General features: G+C 43.8%; 1 protein-coding gene across 2 annotated transcripts in view; it reads right to left on the bottom strand.

Moving 5' to 3' along the window:
• The window catches only part of gfra4a (GDNF family receptor alpha 4a), a 308249-nt gene extending 288614 nt beyond the window's left edge, over nucleotides 1-19635 (bottom strand). The window contains exon 1 of one of the 2 annotated variants that reach the window (XM_047346216.1): nucleotides 19005-19635. In XM_047346216.1, the coding sequence (XP_047202172.1) occupies nucleotides 19005-19047 (43 nt within the window). In that variant the 5' untranslated portion in view covers nucleotides 19048-19635. Of the gene's footprint in view, nucleotides 1-18785; nucleotides 18966-19004 lie in introns of those variants that run through there. The other variant, XM_047346218.1, reaches the window with a different exon arrangement.
• Nucleotides 19636-25909: the final 6274 nt, after the last annotated feature.

Genomic DNA, 25909 nt, shown 5'->3' with positions numbered 1-25909 from the left:
CAGGGCATCACAAGGGACACAGTCGAATGCTTTCTGCAGGTCCACAAAACACATGTCGACCGGTTGGGCAAACTCCCATGAACCCTCGAGTACCCTGTAGAGGGTATAGAGCTGGTCCAGTGTTCCACAGCCGGGACGAAAACCACACTGCTCCTCCTGAAGCCGGGGTTCGACTATCGGCCGGACTCTCCTCTCCAATACCCTGGCGTAGGGCTTACCAGGGAGGCTGAGGAGTTTGATTGCGCTGTAGTTGGAACACACCTCCGGTCACCCTTCTTATGTAGGGGGACCACCACCCCAGACTGCCAATCCAAAGGCACTGTCCCCGTCCGCCAAGCAATGTTGAAGAGGCGTGTCAACCATGACAGCCCCGCAACATCCAAAGACTTCAGGTAGTCAGGGCAGATATCATCCAACCCCGAAGTCCTGCCACCTCGGTGACGTCAGCCTGGGTGATGAAAGAGTCCAACCCCGAGTCCCCAGTCTCTGTTTCCACCAGGGAATGCGTGATGGCAGGATTGAGGAGATCCTCGAAGTACTCCTTCCACTGGCCGATTATGTCCCCAGTCGAGGTCAGCAGCTCCCCACCCACACAGTAAATAGTGTTGGCGAAGCACTGCTTCACCCTCCTGATGGCGCCGGACGGTTTGCCAGAATCGCTTTGGGGCCAACCGGTAGTCCTTCTCCATGGCCTCACCGAACTCCTCCCAGGTCCGAGTTTTTGCCTCTGCCACCATCCGGGCCGCAGCACGCTTGGCCCCACGGTACCCGTCAGCCGCCTCAGGAGTCCCACAAGCCAACCACAGCCGATAGGACTCCTTCTTCAGCTTGACAGCGTCCCTTACTGCCGGTGTCCACCACCGGGTTCGGGGATTGCCGCCGCGACAGGCACCGCAGACCTTACGGCCGCAGCTACGGGCAGCAGCATCGACAATAGATGCGGAGAACATGGTCCACTCGGACTCTATGTCTCCAACATCCCTCGGCATCTGGTCAAAGCTCTCCCGGAGGTGAGAGTTGAATACATCCCTGGCCAAGGGGTCCGCCAGATGTTCCCAGCAGACCCTCACTATGCGCTTGGGCCTGCTAAGTCTGTCCGGCATTCTCCTCCCCCAGCGGATCCAACTCACCACCAGGTGGTGATCAGTGGCTCAGCCCCTCTCTTCACCCGAGTGTCCAAAACATGCGGCCGAAGGTCTGATGATACGACAACAAAGTCGATCATTGACCTCCTGCCTAGGGTATCCTGTTGCCAAGTGCACTGATGGACACCTTTATGTTTGAACATGGTGTTCATTATGGACAATCCGTGACTAGCACAGAAGTCCAATAACAAAACACCGCTCGGATTCAGATCGGGGAGGCCATTCCTCCCGATCACGCCTCTCCAGGTGTCACTGTCATTTCCCATGTTGAAGTCCCCCAGCAGAATAATCGAGTCCCCAGGAGTGGCACTATACAGCACCCCCGACAGGGATGCCAAGAAGGCCTGGTACTCCACACTACCACTCGACCCGTAGGCTGAAATGATAGTCAGAGACCTCTCCCCAACCCGAAGGCGCAGGGATGTGACCCTCTCATCCACTGGGGTAAACCCCAACACGAAACGGCTGAGCTGGGGGGCGACAAGCAAACCCACACCAGCCCGCCGCCTCTCCCCGTGGTCCACTCCAGAGTAGAAGAGAGTCCAGCCCCTCTCGAGGAGATGGGTTCCAGAGCCCACGCCATGCGTGGAGGCAAGCCCGACTATTTCTAGTCGATATCTCTCGACCTCCCGCACCAGCTCAGGCTCCTTGCCCCCCAGCGAGGTGACATTCCACGTCCCTAGAGCCAGCCTAAGCATCCGGGGATCGGGCCGCCGAGGTCTCCACCTTCGTCCGCCGCCCAATCCTCTTTGCACCGGTCCCTCACAGTTAGCCCTGCAGGTGGTGGGCCCACTGGATTTTGATCATTTTATTGATGGTATTTTAAAAGTACATGTTTGATTTTAAAGGAGTGGTAACAAGCTATAAGGTACTTCGGTTAGCTGAAACCGCTAACGGCTAAGGTAAAACATGACCAGCTGTCATCTAATGAGTCTATTGAGAATCCTTTATCCCAAAAGGTTTGGTTCATATTCAAAATAATATCTCCCTAAATAATATTTTAATATTTATTTTATAACATTTACTTAAATATTTTTTTACTAAATAAAGGCAGCTAATTAAACACCATTGAGAATCAGCCATCAAAAAGGTTGGTTTTATTCAGCAAACCATTCTTTTAAATATTTTTTTGTTAAAATAATGTTTTATCTGATGTTGGAGTGTGAATGGTTGCTTGAAGGTATTCCAATTATTGGTTACGTTAGCTCCAAGACTAACGTAACCTTATTTCCAGATTCCTCAAGATAATCCTTGCTTCTCAAAGATAATAACATGAGTGGTGATGTTGCATCATTTTATTGGTCATGGTTTTAACCATCTTTCAATCAATTTTTATATAGTTGGTCTTCCTTATTCTTTCATTTTGCTTGGTAGTTTTAGTTGGATTGTTCTAGTATAGTAAAGAGTTTGTTGATTGGAATGTGTTTGACATTGAGTTTACTTTTTTTTGTTAATAAATTCTTGCATTTAATTTTTAAGAGCACAGTTTTGCTCAGAATATTGAAATGCACACAACATTATGGGTGACATACCAGAGTTCAAAAGAGGACAAATTGTTGGTGCACGTCTTGCTGGCGCATCTGTGACCAAGACAGCAAGTCTTTGTGATGTATCAAGAACCACGGTTTCCAGGGTAATGTCAGCATACCACCAAGAAGGACAAACCACATTCAACAGGATTAACTGTGGACGCAAGAGGAAGCTGTCTGAAAGGGATGTTCGGGTGCTGACCCGGATTGTATACAAAAAACATAAAACCACGGCTGCTCAAATCATGGAGGAATTAAATGTGCACCTCAACTCTCCTGTTTCCACCAGAACTGCACGTCGGGAGCTCCACAGGATCAATATACACGGCCAGGCTGCTATGGCCAAACCTTTGGTCATTCATGCCAATGCCAAACGTCGGTTTCAATGGTGCAAGGAACGCAAATTTTGGGCTGTGTACAATGTGAAACATGTATTGTTCTCTGATGAGTCCACCTTTAATGTTTTCCCCACATCCGGGAGAGTTACGGTGTGGAGAAGCCCCAAAGAAGCATACCACCCAGACTGTTGCATGCCCAGAGTGAAGCATGGGGGTGGATCAGTGATGGTTTGGGCTGCCATATCATGGCATTCCCTTGGCCCAATACTTGTGCTAGATGGGCGCATCACTGCCAAGGACTACCAAACCATTCTTGAGGACCATGTGCATCCAATGGTTCAAACATTGTATCCTGAAGGCGGTGCCGTGTATCAGGATGACAATGCGCCAATACACACAGCAAGACTGGTGAAAGATTGGTTTGATGAACGAAGATGAACATCTCCCATGGCCCGCACAATCACCAGATCTAAATATTATTGAGTCACTTTGGGGTGTTATGGAGGAGCGAGTCAGGAAACGTTTTCCTCCACCAGTATCACGTAGTGACCTGATCACTATCCTGCAAGAAGAATGGCTTAAAATCCCTCTGACCACTGTGCAGGACTTGTATATGTCATTCCCAATACGAATTGACGCTGCATTGGCCGCAAAAGGAGGCCCTACACCATACTAATAAATTATTGTGGTCTAAAACCAGGTGTTTCAGTTTCATTGTCCAAACCATGTATGTATGTATGTATGTATGTATGTATGTGTGTGTGTGTGTGTGTGTGTGTGTGTGTGTGTATGTATGTATGTATGTATGTATGTATATTTTTGAGCCTGCATGTTTAATTTTGAAAATAAGTTTTACATTAAAATCAATTTTATACATCCAGTTCTTTTTTTAAAATCACCGAAGTTGTAGTTTTTTTTTATCATTCTATTCTGGCAATATAACGGTTTGAATGTCTCTTCAAATGACGAATATTAATAGAACATTCCATCCCTTGATGAGTGTATATAAACTTTTGACTAGCACTATAGTTTAAGTGCCATCAATCTGTGAGTAAAGATAAAGGGTGCAGACCTGTGAAAGATCTGCTTTATCTCCTTTTTAGGGTTGTGGAGCAATGTATCTTTCACATAGAAAACATTCATAAACATTAAAGTGGATTCTGAAAGGGATGACTGTAAATTTCAGGCTTAAAATTAAGTCGAATCAACAATGATCGAAAGAGCAATCGAGCTGGGGTGTGCCATTCTGCAGAGGATATACACCTCCACAACCTTTGAAGCCCATGACACCTTCAGCATCGACTAAAAAAAAACACCAACCGTCACACAGCTTCTTTGCATCCACATCCTCCTCTCTCTTCTGTGTTTGCTCCTCTAATTCTCTGACAATATTCTCTTGCTTCGCTCTGTCTGAAGAACTTAAAGGCACAGAGTATCACAAACCGATGCAACGCTGCACCTGCTACGAGGAGCTGATGTAAGAAAGGGATGAGTATGAATTAAACATTTTCCAAGGGCTGAATGTGAAGGGATGGGTGTCTTATTTGTTTGAATAAATGCATAAAGTGCATGCTTGCAAAAGCCTCTACTGTTATCTGTCAAAATTCAAGGTTACCAAATGTGCAAGAAGCTAAATTATTATTTTTTGTGTAACGCATGGTGATTAGGCTAAATAACTGCTGACAGCAACAGAAGGAGCTTGGTTCAGATATGCTGCAGGCCACTCTGTCTGTCTGAATGTGATAGGGAGTGTGGGTTAAGTTGACCAACAGTGTGTGAGAGTTAATCAAGTGTGGTGCTAAATATTCAAATTATGGTCTTAGGATTTTCTAAAACAAACTGTTATCAGCCAATTGGTCAGAAGCTCAAAAATCAAATCTTTCCTTCCTATTATTTAATACACAATTTGTATGCAATACCAGGTTTCCTAACCTTCGGTGTGATTGCCGTTACAGAGAGAAGAAGACTCATTGTTAGCCTTTTCTTTATTATTTGTCCTGTATGGAAGAGTAGAACTTAATAAATATATATATATATATATATATATATATATATATATATATATATATATATATATATATATATATATACAGTACAGACCAAAAGTTTGGACACACCTTCTCATTCAAAGAGTTTTCTTTATTTTCATGACTATGAATATTGTAGCTTCACACTGAAGGCATCAAAACTATGAATTAACACATGTGGAATTATATACTGAACAAAAGAAGTGTGAAACAACTGAAAATATGTCTTATATTCTAGGTTCTTTAAAGTAGCCACCTTTTGCTCTCTGCGGTCCAGCTCACCCCAAACCATCTTGATTGGGTTCAGGTCCGGTGACTGTGGAGGCCAGGTCATCTGGCGCAGCACCCCATCACTCTCCTTGGTCAAATAGCCCTTACACAGCCTGGAGGTGTGTTTGGGGTCATTGTCCTGTTGAAAAATAAATGATGGTCCAACTAAACGCAAACCGGATGGAATAGCATGCCGCTGCAAGATGCTGTGGTAGCCATGCTGGTTCAGTATGCCTTCAATTTTGAATAAATCCCCAACAGTGTCACCAGCAAAGCAACCCACACCATCACACCTCCTCCTCCATGATTCACGGTGGGAACCAGGCATGTAGAGTCCATCTGTTCATCTCTTCTGCGCCGCACAAAGACATGGTGGTTGGAACCAAATATCTCAAACTTTGACTCATCAGACCTAAGCACAGATTTCCACTGATCTAATGTCCATTCCTTGTGTTCTTTAGTCCAAGCAAGTCTCTTCTGCTTGTTGCCTGTCCTCAGCAGTGGTTTCCTTGCAGCTATTTTACCATGAAGGCCTGATTCACACAGTCTCCTCTTAACAGTTGTTCTAGAGATGTGTCTGCTGCTAGAACTCTGTGTGGCATTGACCTGTTCTCTAATCTGACCTGGTGTTAACCTGCGATTTCTGAGGCTGGTGACTCGGACGAACTTATCGTCCGCAGCAGAGGTGACTCTTGGTCTTCCTTTCCTGGGGCGGTCCTCATGTGAGCCAGTTTATTTGTAGCGTTTGATGGTTTTTGCGACTGCACTTGGGGACACTTTCAAAGTTTTCCCAATTGTTCAGACTGACTGACCTTCATTTCTTAAAGTAATGATGGCCACTTGTTTTTCTTTACTTAGCTGCTTTTTTCTTGCCATAATACAAATTCTAACAGTCTATTCAGTAGGACTATCAGCTGTGTACTGTATCCACCTCCTGCACAACACAACTGATGGTCCCATCCCCATTTATAAGGTTTGAAATCCCACGTATTAAACCTGACAGGGCACACCTGTGAAGTGAAAACCATTTCAGGTGACTACCTCTTGAAGCTCATCAACAGAATGCCAAGAGTGTGTGGAGCAGTAATCAAAGCAAAAGGTGGCTACTTTGAAGAAGCTAGAATATAAGACATATTTTCAGTTGTTTCACACTTTTTTGTTCAGTATATAATTCCACATGTGTTAATTCATAGTTTTGATGCCTTCAGTTTGAAGCTACAATATTCATAGTCATGAAAATAAAGAGAACTCTTTGAATGAGAAGGTGTGTCCAAACCTTTGGTCTGTACTGTATATATATATCTATCAATATATCCATCAAGAGAAGGAGATAAGAAGAGAGGAGATAGAGGAGAAACAGAGGAAAAAGAAGGATAAAGAGAATACAAGTCAGCACCTTAGAAATCTCTTTCTACACCTGCAGAGAGAGAAAAAGAGAAAACAAAAAGCAAAAATACATAAGGAAAAACAATAAACGCATATATAACAACAACGTCGCTGAAAAGTACTTGGTACTGATTAATGCAAGGTGTATACCTGTGTATCTGTAATCACTTGAATCAAAGAATCAAAACTCTTGTAGGTGTAAGTCTGAGCGTACTTGTGTATATAAGGTTTCAATAGTGGGCATGAAAAGTCACACACCTGCCCTCCAGGATTCAAGGCAGAAACGGAGGAAATCAGAGCCACAGACATCCAAAGCCCCCCCAGAGTATGGGAGCCCCAGAAAGACCATCACCGGGACAACCTTACCCCCCCGAGAGGAGCAGAGGAGAGCCCTGGGGGAACCTCCCAGCAGCTCCAGTGCAGAAGCCCCAGTGAGCTGCAGGGATGAGCCCACAGGGATTGCCGGAGCAGATCCAGCCATGTGTCCAGAGACCTGAGGTTCAAGGGGACACCACCCTTTGTGATGTAAACCAATGAACCCCAATAAAGAGGAACCTGCCGGAACCAAGCAGTGCCAACCAAGAGCGTGATCCCACCCCAACAAAAAGAGCCACCCAGCCAGTCCAGCACAACACCCACAACAAGAATACACTGCCCAAACACCTCCGGACCCAAGGTGCAGAACCAGCAGAGCGCCCAGTACCCCGGACAGAAATACCACCGCCCCTACCGCGAAATGGCCGCACCCCCTCCCAGTCGCAGAACCACCAACATCCAGGCCAGCCAAGCAACAACGATAGAGCCAAGCAAAGCAACTGCTCCTTCCAACACACATCCTTCTATACGACTGTAGGGACATTGTGAAAACCACCAACCCCAAGCACACACCACTTACCAGGAACGCCCTAGCAGACAAGCCAACCCCACGCCAGTACAAGCCAAACACAAAGCCCAGTGACGGCCGCCCGGCCGCATCAACATGCAACAGCTCGAGCAGCACCACACAAGAAATTTTATCTGTTTGAGCGCTCAAACTTGTCTGTCATGGAACATGCTAGATTTAAAAATGTTGGCAGGAGGTGTGTGACAATACACCCAGCTCACGAGAAAAGACAATGTGTGATATTGTGTTCCTAAGGACAGGATTTCAGCAATTAAAAGAGAAAGATTTTCCTCCCAAACCCCCAAATGCTGGTACACAAAGTATTTAATGATGTTTGAGGCTTCTTTAAAGCTTTTGTAACCACATGTCTGCTAGCCTGACCTGAATAGATTTTGTCAACATAAAGGGGCAGTGCAGAAACTACTTCCTTTTAATACTTTAAAATAAGAACATTAAACATAGAGACAACAGGATGTTAACCTTCCAGCAACTACCTTCATATCTAAGGGTCAATACTCGCTTACACTTCATAAAGCAAAGTCGCATACTAACAGCAGGTCTCAAAGGAAACAGACTGTACTTTGACAAGAGATATGGCATTTTCATGACACATATAGCTGGCAGCCTTTTGGAAATTTCAATTAAGGTAAAGATGCACATTTTCAAGAATGTACACATATGGACTGTTGTCTTAGCAATGCTAGCAACAGTAACTACACTAATATTATAATATTATCTTTATCTTACATAATATTGGTAATGCTAATGAGTTTAAACTCCATACATATTTTGTCTTTGTTGTGCTTTAGTATTTTAGCAGTTTTTTTCTGTTTGTTTTACTTTGTATGCCACTAGGAGTCACCTATGTGAAATGTCAGTATATAAAAAAAATTACTTTTGCTCAGGTAACAGGCAATTTTAGTTGGACAGACCAAACAGTTGGGTGACCACTTTGCTGTTGCCCCAGTGGCAGTATCAATGATCAGTCCACAGTTTACCAGACCCAGTTTAAAACTCTGGAGGTTTTTTTTGGACTATCCCAGCACAAAAAAAAAATATTAATTTACCCAGTGGAATGAGAAATATCACCACTCATTCAGCCCCTCTTTAAATGTAGGCTTAGCCTCTATCAAAGCCTTGTTTTACAGTGACTGCTCTCTCACACAGCGGCGTGATGATCGTCTCTGCTCCTTATATAAATAAATAATGACCTCTCACGTCAGAAAGGTTAAAAAAAACATACTGAGTGGTGTTCCAATATTTTTTATACTGTAGATCTTAAAGAGACATAAATGTTGGTACATCTCTAATTATAACCTTTCAAAAACACTGGTTGTACTGATACAAATTAAGTGTACTCTTTTAATTACACAATATTACTTTTTGCTTCGATAACCGTTTTAGACAAGAAACTGACAAAAAAGATAAGAGAAACCAAAAGTAATGATTAAATTTATTTTTCTTTGCTCATACATGAACTGCAAGTAACCCCAAACTGGTGGGGCTGTAGATTAGAATTTTGGCCTGGAATTAAGGATTTGCAGGCACACTGTTGTTCAGGTTAGCTTAACCTTACAGAGAGCAACACAATATTTTGCTGGGTATGTTTAATTAAGTTATATGTATTTATATGTATTTATTTGTAATTACTATTTAATTAATTTATTTCCTCTATGAAGTATTTTTTACAATTTATATATTCTAAGAGTTGTATGTCAAACCCTGATGAGGCATAGTTCTCAAATTTAAACTTCTAGCTTATCTATAAACACTGAAATATTGTACAAAACCAAAATGTGATACACTTACAATATGACCCTGCTTACCTGACCCGTTTATGGTTTTAATGTTTTTAAACCTTTTATTTTTAGACTGGTTAGTGTAATTAATAACACACCGTACATTCTGGGATCTTCGAACCACTTGTTTGGATTCTGGAATTGGATGCTGTTTAGCTTTGCTTGGCATTGACTCTGACCAGCAGTTTTGGCTCACAGAAATCAAATTTTTAACCTCTCAATGAAAAAAATAATATGCATGGCAGCACAGACCAGTTTGGCCAACGGCTATTATTTGGTTCATTTTGGAGGAATGTATCAAAAGGTGTGAGCGAAATGACAATTCTTTCAAAGTGACTGGTGTATAACAGTCACTTTGCCGTTCTCTGCCATTTATATATGTCTATACTTTACTTTCTAGTCATGATTTCAGATTTAGTTTGTCGTCTGACAGCGAAAACCGGAAAAAGAAACTAAACGTGAACCTGTGCAGGTTTATTGGAAATTCACCTTCATCAAAATGCAGAACATGGAACAGAAATGAGGGAAACGGAATAAATCTGATACATCACCTGAACTCAAACCTCACAATCCAAAGCAGGAGATGTTCTTGGATGTTGCGTTATCAGAAATGTTTACTCTCATTTCATCCCACTCTCAAAAACTGCTGACAACTATTCCTGAGGCATGAATCAGTTCACCAGTGACATTTATTGAATATGCTATAATTCTTTTTTCTGTTGGATTTTATTTCTACAGTTACCACAATACAATAACCAGGAGCATGTTTATTCTACATCATCACTGACAAAGAAATGCTGCTGGTAGTTGTGGTTAAAATAAGTCCACTGCTTGTCAATTCCAAGGTTAAACATCTACTTAAGTGATCTGGTATTTACAAGGTTTTAAAATTATTTTAATCTAACCTCAAGTATATAAAACCACACACCACGAAATATCTGAAAGTATTTGTGAAACAAAGTTGAACCCTAAATGGACTTAGTGTAAAACTAAGTATACTCCCAAAAATCTATAGGTATTTACAAAAGTAGAGATGCACTGATCAGAGATTTGTCGATTGCTAGATTAAAACTGTGACCTGTTTTTAGCCGATTTCAATTGACAGACCTGAATTATTAGTGTTTATGATATTCTTTTCCAGCATTTCCACCTAAGTGGTCAAGAATTATTTTAGTGGAAACAAAGGGAATGTCAAACGATGTATGAGAGAGCGAAAACAGTTGCTGTAAAACAGAATTATACTAGTTTAAAACAACAACAAAAAATATTATAGAGATGGCATTTTAAACTGTTTTTAGCATTGAATACAGAATATTAACAAGATTAGGCCCATAATTTAGCTCTAGTAACTTTAAACAGTAGTCTCAGTTTGCAATCCCCATAACATATAGTCCCCTGCCTTAACTGTGAGTTTTCTAAAAGACTGTCAACTTTTCAAATCCAACAGGTTGCATTATAGGCTGAGGTTAAAGGGTTAAAAGGAGTTAGCTCCTGGTTTGCCCCATTGCCAGTTTGACTAAATGTCCCCAAGGTGGGTAGGAATTGATATTCTCCGACAGGCGACTCCTTTTCGTAAGAAAATTAAGGCACAAAACGGAAAATGATGAAGGTGCAAAACAAGCATCACCCACCAAAGTCACACTCTCTGTTGTAGCAGTCTCATTGAAAAGCTGACTGTTAGAAATGCAGTTTATTTTAAAAAGCCTTCTACATCTCTGTTTTTCCTCTGCATTCATTTGAAACACCTTAGCAGATATTTCACTCAGCGCAACTTTCACTGCAAAGAATGTTGTGGTTGGCGCAATTGATTCCATGACTGTATATTTGACAGAACAAAAGTAAAATTGTTCTTAAAACTAATATCAAAGCTCATGCATTCTTAGATCCCAATTAGAAGGCGCACCCAGACCATTTTCATGACAAATTCTGTCATTTTCCACCAGAAGGCAGTCAAACTGCAAATTACATTTGAAAGTTGTTATTGGTGAAGTTATAAATCTTCAATTCTGTTTTCCTTTTAAAATTATAATTGCATAAATTTTAATACACATGCCAAAAAGCAAGGTGGGTAGTTGGTGGCACTGTTGCCTTGCAGCAAGAAGGTCCTGGGTTCGACTCCTGGCCTGGGGTCTTTCTCCATGGAGTTTGCATGTTCTCCCCGTGCATACGTGGGTTCTCTCTGGGTGCTCCGGCTTCCTCCCACAGTCCAAAGACATGCCTGTTAGGTTAATTGGTCTCTCTAAATTGCCCTTAGGTGTGTGAATGAGTGTGTGCTTGGTTGTTTGTGTGCCCTGTGATGGCGACCTGTCCAGGGTGTACCCGCCTCCCGCGCATAGACTGCTGGAGATAGGCACCAGCTTCCCCACGGCCCATTATGGAAGAAGCGGTAGAAAATGACTAACTGACTGCCAAAAAGTACATTAAAAGATAATGAAAGAGATGAATCATCCATGTTTTTGAAGAGTTTTTGGTTAGGCTCAAACAACTAACAGCATAAAAACACACGGAAATCTGAGGCTTTGCCAGTTTGCTGAAAAAAAGATTCTTGAGCAAATAGTGACAAATGAAAAAAGTTTGTGACACATATGAATTAGTTGCAAATTGTAATCAGCTGGACAAGAAAGTTAAAGAGTGATTAATTACCTAATGATGTATTGTAATCAGCATCCCTTCAGTGCTATGCCCTAGTAACAGTAATTATAACTTTTTTGGTAATTGTTCTGTTCAGTCTATAATTTGTGAACTGATAAAGACTGTTCTATTACAGGGTCAGTAATGTTTCGCTCATACAGTCAATATCAATATACACAAATGATGCAGAAGCAGCTGAATGATGCCAATTCATTTTGCCTTCAGATTCTCCAACTGTGGAAGATGAAAGGTGCTTTAACTTAAAAATCTAAATAACCATATTTTTAATCAATAGCTTCTCGTCAGAAGATTTCAACATATAATATCTTGTGTTTTGTCAGGTTACAGGCCTTTCTAACACATAACTATGCTTTAATAAAGAACAACCTCCACACCAGTCTCAAGCTTTTTGCAGCCCCTAAGAGACTGTCTTCCAGGTTTGCCCTGTATTTTTACGAAACATTGTCATTATCTACCACATAACCAGCTTCCCCATCCCTGCTGAAGAAAAGCATTCCCACAGCATGATGCTGCCATCATCATGATTCGCAACTGGGATGGTGAGTTCAGCGCGATGCTGAAGAGGCTCAAGGAGTGTCACTGTAAATCGAACAGTGCTCTCTATCAAGTCAGCAGACTGAACCTGATCCCCCACCTGAAAAGGAAAGAATAAAAGATGGAGCCATCCTCGTATGTCTTTCATTATCAGCCCACCACTCCTGGACCCAGGCACCGCTAAGTCATAATGTGAGAAAAATGGAAAACTCATCTCAGAGCATCTATTTGTTTCTCTCATCATTACTACTCACCAGCCAATTACTGTCATTTATATAGGTCTGTAATACATGTCTGAAGCACTGACATGTTACAAAAGGCAAGGCAGAAAAACATGCAGATAAACCCAGCAATCTAATTGAAGTAATGACTGCAAAGCAGTGAGAGCTGTGCAGGCAGAAACTTAGTGAGGCATCGCAGGCCTGCCCAGCTAAATATGCAAAATGAAATCTGAAGAATGCATATGCATGTATTTTCCCTGAGTACAAGTTGAGCCTCATGAGTTAATGACATGCAGCAGCAACACGTGTGCAGATCTCACACACATCAATTTGCCAAACCCCGCTCTTCATAGAGGAAGACGTTCATTAGATTGGATGGTTATTACTGCGGGCCCTATCACCGCAGGCAGCATTTAAAGCTCGGTTAACCCCGTCAAACTTGTAGAGCTGCATGTCTCTATTTGCTGAGGCTCAAATAGAATGTCCACCCAACCAAGAGCCTCTCGTCATCTATGCACTCAAACTGACCATTTTCCGTTTTCAACCTTCAGGCAAAAGTTTCCTGTAAGTGCTTTGATCTCCCTTCTGCCTCCTCCTGCATCTGATGGACGGGATCATGAAGCCCTGGCAGGTACACTCTGCCGTACTGACACATACCCCTGACAAGGTGAGAAAATCTGCAATGAAAAGACAAGGAGTGACTGCTACCCCTCCACACGTTCTGCTTCCACTTGTGTCCTGACTGACAGCTAAGCATGGTGACACGTGTTTTACATGCAATGTGAAAAGTGAGGTTTGTGTGGTGGGGGTATATTAGCCCCACTTCTTCCTGTACGGGAAGGTGTTGGAAATAGAAGGCCTCTGGGGCGTGTGGTGGAACACCGTGTCTTCAGAGTACTGTATTTTCAGCGCAGCCCCCAAACGCAGGGATGCTGTCAGTGCGCCTCGGAGATCGTCGCTCAAATCAAATAGGGTGTGAGATGCAGAGCTGTCATCGTTTAGGCTATAAATCTACCCCCCCATCCCCCTGTCTGTACATCCGGGTTGCAGACGGCGTCGCTCTGCGGGAAGGTTTATTTCTCCCGGGGATAATATTGCAGATTTCAGTTCAGTGCAGGAAAGTCAGGGGAAATAAATCAGAGCTCTTAGCACGTATTAATTTGACAAGCTGAGAACAACGCGAATGTTGGAAAGGGGCAAAGTAAGGTGGAAAGACAAGTGATTTTGTGTGTGTGCCTGCAGTGCCTGTGGTCTCTGCTAATGAACTCACTGTTTGATTTGCTTGTGGACACAACTTTCAGTGGTGTGTTCTGTAAAGCCTCATCTGTGTACACAAACATAGAGCTTGTGCGCACACGGCAGTGGTGCCACGGGGGGGGGGGGGGGGGGGGGGGGGGGGGGAATCTAAAAAATGTTAATATCATACCAAAGTTACTTTTCTTGCATTATTTATGTATTTAAATAGAATCATATATCAAGAGTTTATTCCTGTTAATTTTTGACAACAGCTACCAAAAACCCAAATTTCTGTTTTTCCAACAATTACAATTTTACACAAAAATTATAATCACATTGTAAAATGTGCACCTACTAGAAATATGCATTGCAAACCTGGTTGGGGCTCCTTTTGCATAAATTACATGGAGGGGAGCAACTTGTTGCTTGGGTTGTCTTAATAGTGGCCTTGAGCTCATCTCCATTGTTGACTCAGGTGTCTCATATCTTCCTCTTAACAAATGGGCAGTTAAGCAAAGTGCCCCCCCAGCTCAGCCGTCTCGTGTTGGGGTTTACCCCAGTGGATGAGAGGGTCATATCCCTGTGCCTTCGGGTTGGGGAGAGGTCTCTGACTATCATTTCAGCCTACGGGCCGAGTGGTAGTGCAGAGTACCCGGCCTTCTTGGCGTCCCTGTCGGGGGGTGCTGGATAGTGCCCCTCCCGGGGACTCCATTATTCTGCTGGGGGACTTCAACGCCCATGTGGGGAATGACAGTGACACCTGGAGAGGCGTGATCGGGAGGAATGGCCTCCCCAATCTGAATCTGAGTGGTGTTTTGTTATTGGACTTCTGTGCTAGTCACGGATTGTCCATAACGAACACCATGTTCAAACATAAGGGTGTCCATCAGTGTACTTGGCACCAGGACACCCTAGGCAAGAAGTCGATGATCGACTTTGTTGTCGTATCATCAGACCTTCGGCCGCATGTTTTGGACACTCGGGTGAAGAGAGGGGCTGAGCTGTCCACTGATCATCACCTGGTGGTGAGTTGGATCCGCTGGAGGAGGAGAAAGCCAGACAGACTTGGCAGGCCCAAGCTCCTCCAAGTCCGAGGCCATGGTACTCGACCGGAAAAGGGTGGCTTGTCTTCTTCAGGTTGGAGGGGAGTTCCTGCCTCAAGTGGAGGAGTTTAAGTATCTCGGGGTCTTGTTCATGAGTGAGGGAAGAATGGAGTGGGAGATCGACAGACGGATCGGTGCGGCTGCCACAGTAATGGGGGCGCTGTGCCGGTCCATTGTGGTGAAGAGAGAGCTGAGCCGAAAAGCAAAGCTCTCAATTTACTGGTCGGTCTTCGTTCCTACCCTCACCTATGGCCATGAACTTTGGGTCATTACCGAAAGAAGGGAGTTCCTGCCTCAAGTGGAGGAGTATTTATGGGTCTTGTTCACGAGTGAGGGAAGAACTTTGGTCATGAACTTTGGGTCATGACCGAAAGAACGAGATCCCGGCTACAAGCGGCGGAAATGAGCTTCCTCCGTAGGGTGGCCGGGCACTCCCTTAGAGATAGGGTGAGGAGCTCGGCCATCCGGGAGGGGCTCAGAGTAGAGCCGCTGCTCCTCCACATCGAGAGGAGCCAGTTGAGGTGGCTCGGGCATCTATACCGGATGCCTCCTGGACGCCTTCCTCGGGAGGTGTTCCAGGCACGTCCCACCGGGAGGAGGCCCAGGACACGCTGGAGGGACTATGTCTCTCGGCTGGCCTGGGAACGCCTTGGGCTCCCCCTGGAGGAACTGGAGGAGGTGTCTGGGGAGAGGGACGTCTGGGCGTCTCTGCTGAGTCTGCTGCCCCCGCGACCCGGTCCTGGATAAGCGGAAGACGACGAACGAACAGTTAAGCAAAGTGATCCCATTGTTATTGAAGCTTAACAGCAGAGGGACGCATAAGGTGCTCTAAGATCTCATAGTAGATGACTGTGCTAACTTTGGACTTTAGACCATTGGTTGGCTTTGCTCCCAAAATAATCACCGACTGTGAAAACTCCACATTAGACCTCTTAAAACATGGATTCTGTACATCTCCACTCTTCCTCCAGATTCTGGGATCTTAATTTTAATATAAGAATCAAAATTTTTATTTGGGTTGAAAAACTTTCCCCCACTGAGGAACAGTCCCCTCCTTTTTCTCACTTTAGGCTAGTTAAGATGCTTCTGACATTTACTCTGGTTCAGTAGTGGCCTAACAGTAAATGACTACAGGTGCATCTCACGCCTTGTGAGCCTCCCACAGATTTAAAACCCTCTCAAGGCTTTGGTCATCCCTGAGCATGCTCCATTTCTTCCACACCTTTTCCTTCCACTTAGCTTTCCATTATTATACTTGGATACAGCCAGCTTCTTTAGGAATGATCCCTTGTAGTTTACCCTTGTTGTACAATGATAGTTTACTGGACCACCGCAAAGTCCTCAGTTCATCAAATGATTGTGTAGGCACAACAAGGCTGAAATAGAAAATGTTTGTGCTAAAATTATATTGTTTTTGGTCTTATGTAATACTCAAAATTTTCACAGAAATTTTGAATATGACATAACAGAGTTGAATGCTTAAAATACAGGTCCTTCTCAAAATATTAGCATATTGTGATAAAGTTCATTATTTTCCATAATGTAATGATGAAAATTTAACATTCATATATTTTAGATTCATTGCACGCTAACTGAAATATTTTAGGTCTTTTATTGTCTTAATATGGATGATTTTGGCATACAGCTCATGAAAACCCAAAATTCCTATCTCACAAAATTAGCATGTCATTAAAAGGGTCTCTAAACAAGCTATGAACCTAATCATCTGAATCAACAAGTTAACTCTAAACACCTGCAAAAGATTCCTGAGGCCTTTAAAACTCCCAGCCTGGTTCATCACTCAATCATGGGTAAGACTGCCGACCTGACTGCTGTCCAGAAGGCCACTATTGACACCCTCAAGCAAGAGGGTAAGACACAGAAAGACATTTCTGAACGAATAGGCTGTTCCCAGAGGGCTGTATCAAGGCACCTCAGTGGGAAGTCTGTGGGAAGGAAAAAGTGTGGCAGAAAACGCTGCACAACGAGAAGAGGTGACCGGACCCTGAGGAAGATTGCGAAGAAGGGCCGATTCCAGACCTTGGGGGACCTGCGGAAGCAGTGGACTGAGTCTGGAGTAGAAACATCCAGAGCCACTGTGCACAGGCGTGTGCAGGAAATGGGCTACAGGTGCCGCATTCCCCAGGTCAAGCCACTTTTGAATCAGAAACAGCGGCAGAAGCGCCTGACCTGGGCTACAGAGAAGCAGCACTGGACTGTTGCTCAGTGGCCCAAAGTACTTTTTTCAGATGAAAGCAAATTCTGCATGTCATTCGGAAATCAAAGTGCCAGAGTCTGGAGGAAGACTGGGGAGAAGGAAATGCCAAAATGCCAGAAGTCCCGTGTCAAGTACCCACAGTCAGTGATGGTCTGGGGTGCCGTGTCAGCTGCTGGTGTTGGTCCACTGTGTTTGATCAAGGGCAGGGTCAATGCAGCTAGCTATCAGGAGATTTTGGAGCACTTCATGCTTCCATCTGCTGAAAAGCTTTATGGAGATGAAGATTTCATTTTTCAGCACGACCTGGCACCTGCTCACAGTGCCAAAACCACTGGTAAATGGTTTACTGCCCATGGAATCACTGTGCTCAATTGGCCTGCCAACTCTCCTGACCTGAACCCCATAGAGAATCTGTGGGATATTGTGAAGAGAACGTTGAGAGACTCAAGACCCAACACTCTGGATGAGCTAAAGGCCGCTATCGAAGCATCCTGGGCCTCCATAAGACCTCAGCAGTGCCACAGGCTGATTGCCTCCATGCCACGCCGCATTGAAGCAGTCATTTCTGCAAAAGGATTCCCGACCAAGTATTGAGTGCATAACTGTACATGATTATTTGAAGGTTGACGTTTTTTGGATTAAAAACACTTTTCTTTTATTGGTTGGATGAAATATGCTAATTTTGTGAGATAGGAATTTTGGGTTTTCATGAGCTGTATGCCACAATCATCTGTATTAAGACAATAAAAGACCTGAAATATTTCAGTTAGTGTGCAATGAATCTAAAATATGCGAATGTTAAATTTTCATCATTACATTATGGAAAATAATGAACTTTATCACAATATGCTAATATTTTGAGAAGGACCTGTATATTGCTCTTTGGTTAATTATTTATGTAGTATACTAGGTTTCTGTTAGTCAACTGATTTCTAAATAAAACGGCATTTTTACAATATCCTTGTTTATTTAGATGCACTTGTATTTGACAAATACAGACCCCCACCCCACTCCCCAGATCATCAGTAGGCCCCAGCACATTTAAAAAAAATTCTGGAGCCTCCCCTGGCACACGCACTCATTACAAGTAGCGCAGACAGTTTTTTCTCTCTCTCTCTCTGCTGCGCACAGCTCTGCCCAGGCAACGAAAATCACCTGCAGAGGCAGGTGCACACACGCACACCACAAAACGCGCTTTGCCAAATGCATGCGCGGCCACGCACACACACAGCCAGTTTGACTTACACTTGTCTACAGTGGCATGTTAAAATATTTCTACAAAAAGATGTGTTCCGCTTAATTCACGCAAGGAACCGTGTCCCGAATGCAACTTAGGTGAAAATGTGTTCAGTCTAACCAGTCGCTACCTTTTCCTCAGACACACAGCAGATATTCATCGCTGAATTTCCATTAGTGTATTTCTGTGAAAAAAGTATCCTCTTACCCTGCAAATATCTTCACAATTGGCTGATCCTGCAGGGAAAAGAGAGGAAATCCTAACATCCAACTTTATACACAAGGATGAGGACACGCTGGAAACCACTACAGCACTAATGAGCATGAATATCAGGCTGAAAACAGGTCAGACACGCTCTGCAGCGAGCATCCCGGCAGCTTCCAGCATTCATCCCGCACAAGTTCAGCCGCTTTCGTTCCAACTTACCGATGAGAGCCAGATGAAGAAAGTACAGTCCGATGAAGTCCATAATGAGGTAATTCAGATGGATGCAATCCCGGGCAAAGAGAGAGACGCTGTGCGGGAGTAATATTGAAAGGGTCCCTTCCTTCTGCTGTAATTGGCACCGGAATTAAAGAGCGAAAAGAATCGCAGCTATTTCTCAAGTGATGACTGGCCACTTGCGCTGACGCCGAAATCCACAGCAGTGCGTGAAAAAACAGCAGCAGAGCTAAGCAGCATTTTTTAGAGTCAAACTTTTTTCTCTCTCTTTTGTCTGGAAGGTGATCACAGTTCCGAAATGTGAAAAACCGAGGCTGGAAATGTTTAAATAATCTAAAAGAAATATATATATTTGTTTTGTTTCAAAGCTTGCGCCTATTGAAAATCCCTGACTGCTTCATCCCATCCGTCCCGAGCGGCTGTTTTCTCTCCTCTTCGCCTCCACCTGAGCGCAGCCTGGAAACTGCGGATGAATCACTGGCGCGTCGTTTCCCCCACCTTTTTTTTCTTGTTTTGCGCTCTCTGACCTGCGAGGCGGTCCGTGTGGATCCTCTGCTCCAAGGCGGCCCGGCTGCTGGAGGTCCCCGCCAAGCTCGTTTAAAATAAAAAACGGGGAAAGAAATCCAATCTTGACCACAGTTGAAATAGGGCAAGTGAAATCGATAGCCTATTTCATGCAGCCATAAAATGGAAATAACAAAACTGGAAAATGGTGCATAGTCTGTGCTACGAGGGTGTGGATACAGTTCACCTACCCTTTCCCTTTAACGTTTCCTGTAAAATTAACGTAAAAATAAAACTGATTCCAGTAAAATTAAAACTGATTTGTATTGTTGTGTTTGGAGAATCTTTTAAAGAAAAATGAGAAACCCACATCTGTTAGCATGACCTATATGTGTCAGTGCAGGTGATGGCAGATCTTGCATGAATGGGACTCAGGGTGAGACCCTTTTCTTTGTATTCCCCTTGCTGGACCTTCCTATGAAGCCCACTCTATATGTATATATATATATATATATATATATATATATATATATATATATATATATATATATATATATATATATATATATATATATATATACACAGGGGTTGGACAATGAAACTGAAACACCTGGTTTTAGACCACAATAATTTATTAGTATGGTGTAGGGCCTCGTTTTGCGGCCAATACAGCGTCAATTCGTCTTGGGAATGACATATACAAGTCCTGCACAGTGGTCAGAGGGATTTTAAGCCATTCTTCTTGCAGGATAGTGGCCAGGTCACTACGTGATACTGGTGGAGGAAACGTTTCCTGACTCGCTCCTCCAAAACACCCCAAAGTGGCTCAATAATATTTCGATCTGGTGACTGTGCAGGCCATGGGAGATGTTCAACTTCACTTTCATGTTCATCAAACCAATCTTTCACCAGTCTTGCTGTTTGTATTGGTGCATTGTCATCCTGATACATGGCACCGCCTTCAGGATACAATGTTTGAACCATTGGATGCACATGGTCCTCAAGAATGGTTCGGGAGTCCTTGGCAGTGATGTGCCCATCTAGCACAAGTATTGGGCCAAGGGAATGCCATGATATGGCAGCCCAAACCATCGCTGATCCACCCCCATGCTTCACTCTGGGCATGCAACAGTCTGGGTGGTATGCTTCTTTGGGGCTTCTCCACACCGTAACTCTCCCGGATGTGGGGAAAACAGTAAAGGTGGACTTATCAGAGAACAATACATGTTTCACATTGTCCACAGCCCAAGATTTGCGCTCCTTGCACCATTGAAACCGACGTTTGGCATTGGCATGACCAAAGGTTTGGCCATAGCAGCCCGGCCATGAATATTGACCCTGTTGAGCTCCCGACAGACAATTGAGGTGACTGTGGCTCAGTAGGAAGAGTAGCTGTCTTGCAATCAGAAGGTTGTGGGTTCAATTCCAGCTTCCACATATGTCAATGTGCCCCTGGGCAAGGCACTTAATCTCAAGTTGCCTACCGATCTGCATATTGGTGTGTGAATGTGTGAGCATTAGTGAGTGCGATTGGGTGAATGTGGCTCTAGTGTAAAGCGCTTTGAGTGGTCTGTATGACTGGAAAAGTGCTATATAAGTTCAGTCCATTTAATTCTGCCGTGATTTGGGCTGCTGTGGTTTTATGTTTTTTGTATACAATCCGGGTTAGCACCCGAACATCCCTTTCAGACAGCTTCCTCTTACGTCCACAGTTAATCCTGTTGGATGTGGTTCGTCCTTCTTGGTGGTATGCTGACATTACCCTGGATACCGTGGCTCTTGATACATCACAAAGACTTGCTGTCTTGGTCACAGATGCGCCAGCAAGACGTGCACCAACAATTTGTCCTCTTTTGAACTCTGGTATGTCACCCATAATGTTGTGTGCATTTCAATATTTTGAGCAAAACTGTGGTCTGACCCTGCTAATTGAACCTTCACACTCTGCTCTTACTGGTGCAATGTGCAATCAATGAAGACTGGCTACCAGGCTGGTCCAATTTAGCCATGAAACCTCCCACACTAAAATGACAGGTGTTTCAGTTTCATTGTCCAACCCCTGTATATACATACAGTCCAGACCAAAGGTTTGGACACACACTCTCATTCAAAGAGTTTTCTTTATTTTCATGACTATGAATATTGTAGCTTCACACTGAAGGCATCAAAACTATGAATTAAGACATGTGGAATTATATACTGAACAAAAAAGTGTGAAACAACTGAAAATATGTCTTATATTCTAGGTTATTCAAAGTAGCCACCTTTTGCTTTGATTACTGCTACGCACACTCTTGGCATTCTGTTGACGAGCTTCAAGAGGTAGTCACCTGAAATGGTTTTCACTTCACAGGTGTGCCCTGTGAGGTTTGATAAGTGGGATTTTAAGCCTTATAAATGGGGTTGGGACCATCAGTTGTGTTGTGCAGGAGTTGGATGCAATCTGAGCTGTTGTTAACCTGCGATTTCTGAGGCTGGTGACTCAGACGAACTTATCATCCGCAGCAGAGGTGACTCTTGGTCTTCCATTCCTCGAGCGGTCCTCATGTGAGCCAGTTTCTTTGTAGCGTTTAATGGTTTTTGCAACTGCACTTGGGGACAATTTCAAAGTTTTCCCAATTGTTCAGACTGACTGACCTTCATTTCTTAAAGTAATGATGGCCACTTGTTTTTCTTTACTTAGCTGCTTTTTTCTTGTCATAATACAAATTCTAACAGTCTATTCAGTAGGACTATCAGCTGTGTACTGTATCCACCAGTACACAAAGCAAGGCCCATAAAGACACAGATGGGCGAGTTTGGTGTGGAAGAACTGGACTGTTTCGCAATGAGTCCTTACATCAAGCCGATGGAAAACCTTAGTAATGAATTAGAGCAGAAACTGTGAGCCAAAATTTCTTGTCCATTCTTGGTGTCTAACCTGACTAATGGCTCCTAAACTTTGTGGAAAGCCTTCCTAGAAGAGTTGAAGCTGTTTTAGCTGCGAAAAGTGCGCCAGCATTATAAACCTGATGGATTAAGAATGGGACGTGACTCAAGCTTATGTTTCTGATGGCAGACAAGCATGTATTTTAGGAAATAAGGGTATTTCTGTTCGTATCTGTGATTGTAACCCGTACAGATAAAAATAATTTGCATTAAATTCAAATGTGAACCTAATTCTTTTTGTTTTCAAATATTAATGTTGTGTCTTGTATCACATTTCACTTCAGAGCAAAAATGTTATTCAAATGTCTCTTAAGCAGTCTGAAATGAATTATATTAATGTCAGTTCTGAGTGTATGTAAACTTCTAACCAGCAATGCCTAAGAAGGGTCCACACACTCTCCTTTCCAAACAAAACCAAGAGTGATCTATTTTCATCTGGGTTTTTGGGACAGCCCTAGTGATTGACGCATTAGCCAATCTTTACTGTGATTATTTTCAGATATAACCCACTTTTTCTCATCTTCTGTTCCATGCATCCAGAACATCTTGGTTAGATCAGGAAACTGGCCATTATGTCAAGATGCATTTATCTAAAATCTCATGCACTGACAGCTGTTTTGCATGTTTTGTTCTAATATTTCTTTTTATGTTTCGGTCAGAGTTGGAATTTCTTTAAAGCTGTTAAACTCTCACAGCTGACAAATTAAATCTTGAGCAGTTGCCCTGTTGGGAGTTTTTTTCCCTTTTCGAGCCTATTCTTGGAAGTTTTACAGCTTCTGAGGGACACTTTTATCTGAATGCTTGTTTGTGCAGTTGGTTAAAAAAAAGGCTGCCGCTAATGGAAACATTAGAAAATTTATACTTTTTTTTCTAAAAGGAAATAAAGCTGTGGAGCCATAGACACCACACCTCTTTTAAGCTATCTAGTCCTTTTAAAAAGAATGTGGGCACACTGCAACTCTGAGGATTTGGTTACTGAGACAGTGGGAGGGCTGAGAGTAGGGAGACTGCAGGGGGTGAGACGTATCTGGGTGCCTTTGTCCTCCAATGCCAATTGCAAGAATTTCTCACAGGGTGCTGCAGCTTTTGTAAGTGATTTTTTCCACTAAAAATCTTAACTATTTTTTTCAAATCGTCTTTATTGTTAACCATGTTCTTGAATATTTACAGGCCTCCTAAGTCCAAAACAAACTTTTTCAGTGATTTTGATGAGCTTTTATCTGTGTTATTTGTTGATTATGACTGTTTAATTATTGTGGGAGACTTCAGCATTCACATGGACAATCCTGAAGACAAGTGCAATAGAGTGTGACATTCTTAGAAATTTTGGTTTGACTCAACAAGTTAAAGAGCAAACGTACAAACAGGGACATATTTTGGACTTCATCATCACTAAGGGTCTAAACATTTCCAAGGTGTCTGTAACTGATGTTGCCCTGATGTTGCTCTTGTCAAGGTGTTCAATGACATCCGTATAAATGCAGACTGTGGAAAAACCACAATGCTGGTATTATTGGACCTTAGTGCAGAATTCGACACTGTTGATCCCTCCATTTTATTAGCACACCTGGAAAACTGGGTTGGCCTTTCTGGTACAGCACTCAATTGGTTTAAATCCTACTTGAAGGACCTGGACTTTTTTGTGTCAGTATGTAACTTTACATCAGAGACCACAAAAATACACTGTCAATGCACCGTGGTGTGTCTGCCTGCAGCTAACCATTTTACCGCCAGGTGCCGTTGCCTGGAGGTGCTGGAAAAGGGACAGGTGCAGCTCATCAGGCTTATCAACTGGGCAGTATATGAAGAGGCCGCGCCTGCACTTCGTTGCCTGAGTGTTTTGCCCTTGCGGTACAGCTATTGGCCTCCCCTGAAATCTACTCTCGTAGTTTGAAAGTTATTTCTGAAATTTTCTGTAAACTTGCACTGATTTTGCCTATTCTGACACTTCCAGCTGCCTTACCTCTGGATCCGACGGAGTTGACCAGAGATTTAAAGAATCGGTCTGAACTGAGTCTCGAATTGAACATTCAGGCTGACTCTTCTGTGAGCCACCAGCGAAGCGAATCCTGTCCGCCCTCCCAGCACCTTCTGTCGGCCTCGTCTTAACGAAAACGGCGGTCAAGGCGAGCCACTCTCTCTTACACCACTGGATCTATGACCATTCCCCCCGGCGGGTTTCCCTGCGCTTACCTGTAAGCTTCACAATCAGTTCTGGTGCATTCACTGAGGTCCAGTTTGCAACTCTGCTCTTCTCCCGCAGCCATGTGGGTCAGGTCAGCAGTTAACATTATGGGGGAGTTAACATTATGACAAAACGCTCAGGCCAGCCGGACCCCGCGGGGAGAACCTCCAGAGGACCTTAGCCGAGCACAGCCAGCAGATCCGTTCACATGATTCTACCCTCCGGGGAGATTCTGGATCAGCAGCGGCAGACTAGTCAGCAGGTAGAGCAGCTGGCTTTGCTCCTCCAGCAGGCTTGTAACCAGACCACCTCAGCACCAGAGCCCTCCACTCCGGTAGGGGGCGCAGCCGCTTAACCTCTGCCTCAGCAACACCAACACTTCCGCGAGGTAACCTCCCCCAATCCCGAAAGATATTAAGGGGAGGTGGGAGGTTGTCGTGGTTTTCTGCTTCATTGCTCTTTAGTTTTTAATAGGTCGCCCCATTCTTTTCCTCATGATGAGGGAAAGATCTCTTATATTCTGGGCTTATTAACTGGGAGGGCACACCAGTGGGCAGAGACGAGGTATCATATGCAGAGTTTGAATCAGAGTTTAGAAAAACATTTGAGTTAGGTTTTGATCAGACCAGTCTTGCTCGCAGGTTCTGGACATTAAAACAGCGTAATCGCTCAGTGGCTGAGTTTTCTATAGAATTCCGTACTTAAGCTGCAGCTTCTGGCTGGAACACCAGCGCATTAAAGGCAGCATTTTTTCAGTCTTTGGACGAGACATTAAAAGACGAGTTAGCCCTAGTGGAGGAGCCTAAAGAATTAGATGATTATATTGACCTAGCAGTCCGCCTTGATTCCCGTCTCAGAGAGAGAAGGCGAGCCCGCTTTGAAAGAGCTGCCGGTAGACCCCCGCTAGCAGCTCACTCTGTGTCACCTGGTCGGCAGCCTCAGCTGAGTGCTCCCGCCGAGCCTGAGTCAATGCAGGTGGGAAGGGCTAGACTCTCGCCCGGTGAGCAGAGGCAGCGGCGGGAGGTTGACCAATGCTTTTACTGTGGAGCCTCAGATCATTTAATTTCTTCTTGCCCCATTCGGCCTCGGGTTTCCCTGGTTGTGGCTACATGATCCCTATATTAATTGGGCTGAATGCCGGGTGGAGGCCTGGTCTGAGAGCTGCCTGCAGTCGTGTTTACAATCTGCCGTCTGCCCCAGTTCTGCTCCTGTTATTTGTAACGAGGAGGAGACTCCGGACTTGGCCGGAGTCCCTCCCGAGTATCATGACCTC

Source organism: Girardinichthys multiradiatus, chromosome 19 (assembly GCF_021462225.1).
Source record: "Girardinichthys multiradiatus isolate DD_20200921_A chromosome 19, DD_fGirMul_XY1, whole genome shotgun sequence".
NCBI classification, from domain to species: domain Eukaryota; kingdom Metazoa; phylum Chordata; class Actinopteri; order Cyprinodontiformes; family Goodeidae; genus Girardinichthys; species Girardinichthys multiradiatus.
This window is presented reverse-complemented; position numbering and strand designations above follow the sequence as displayed.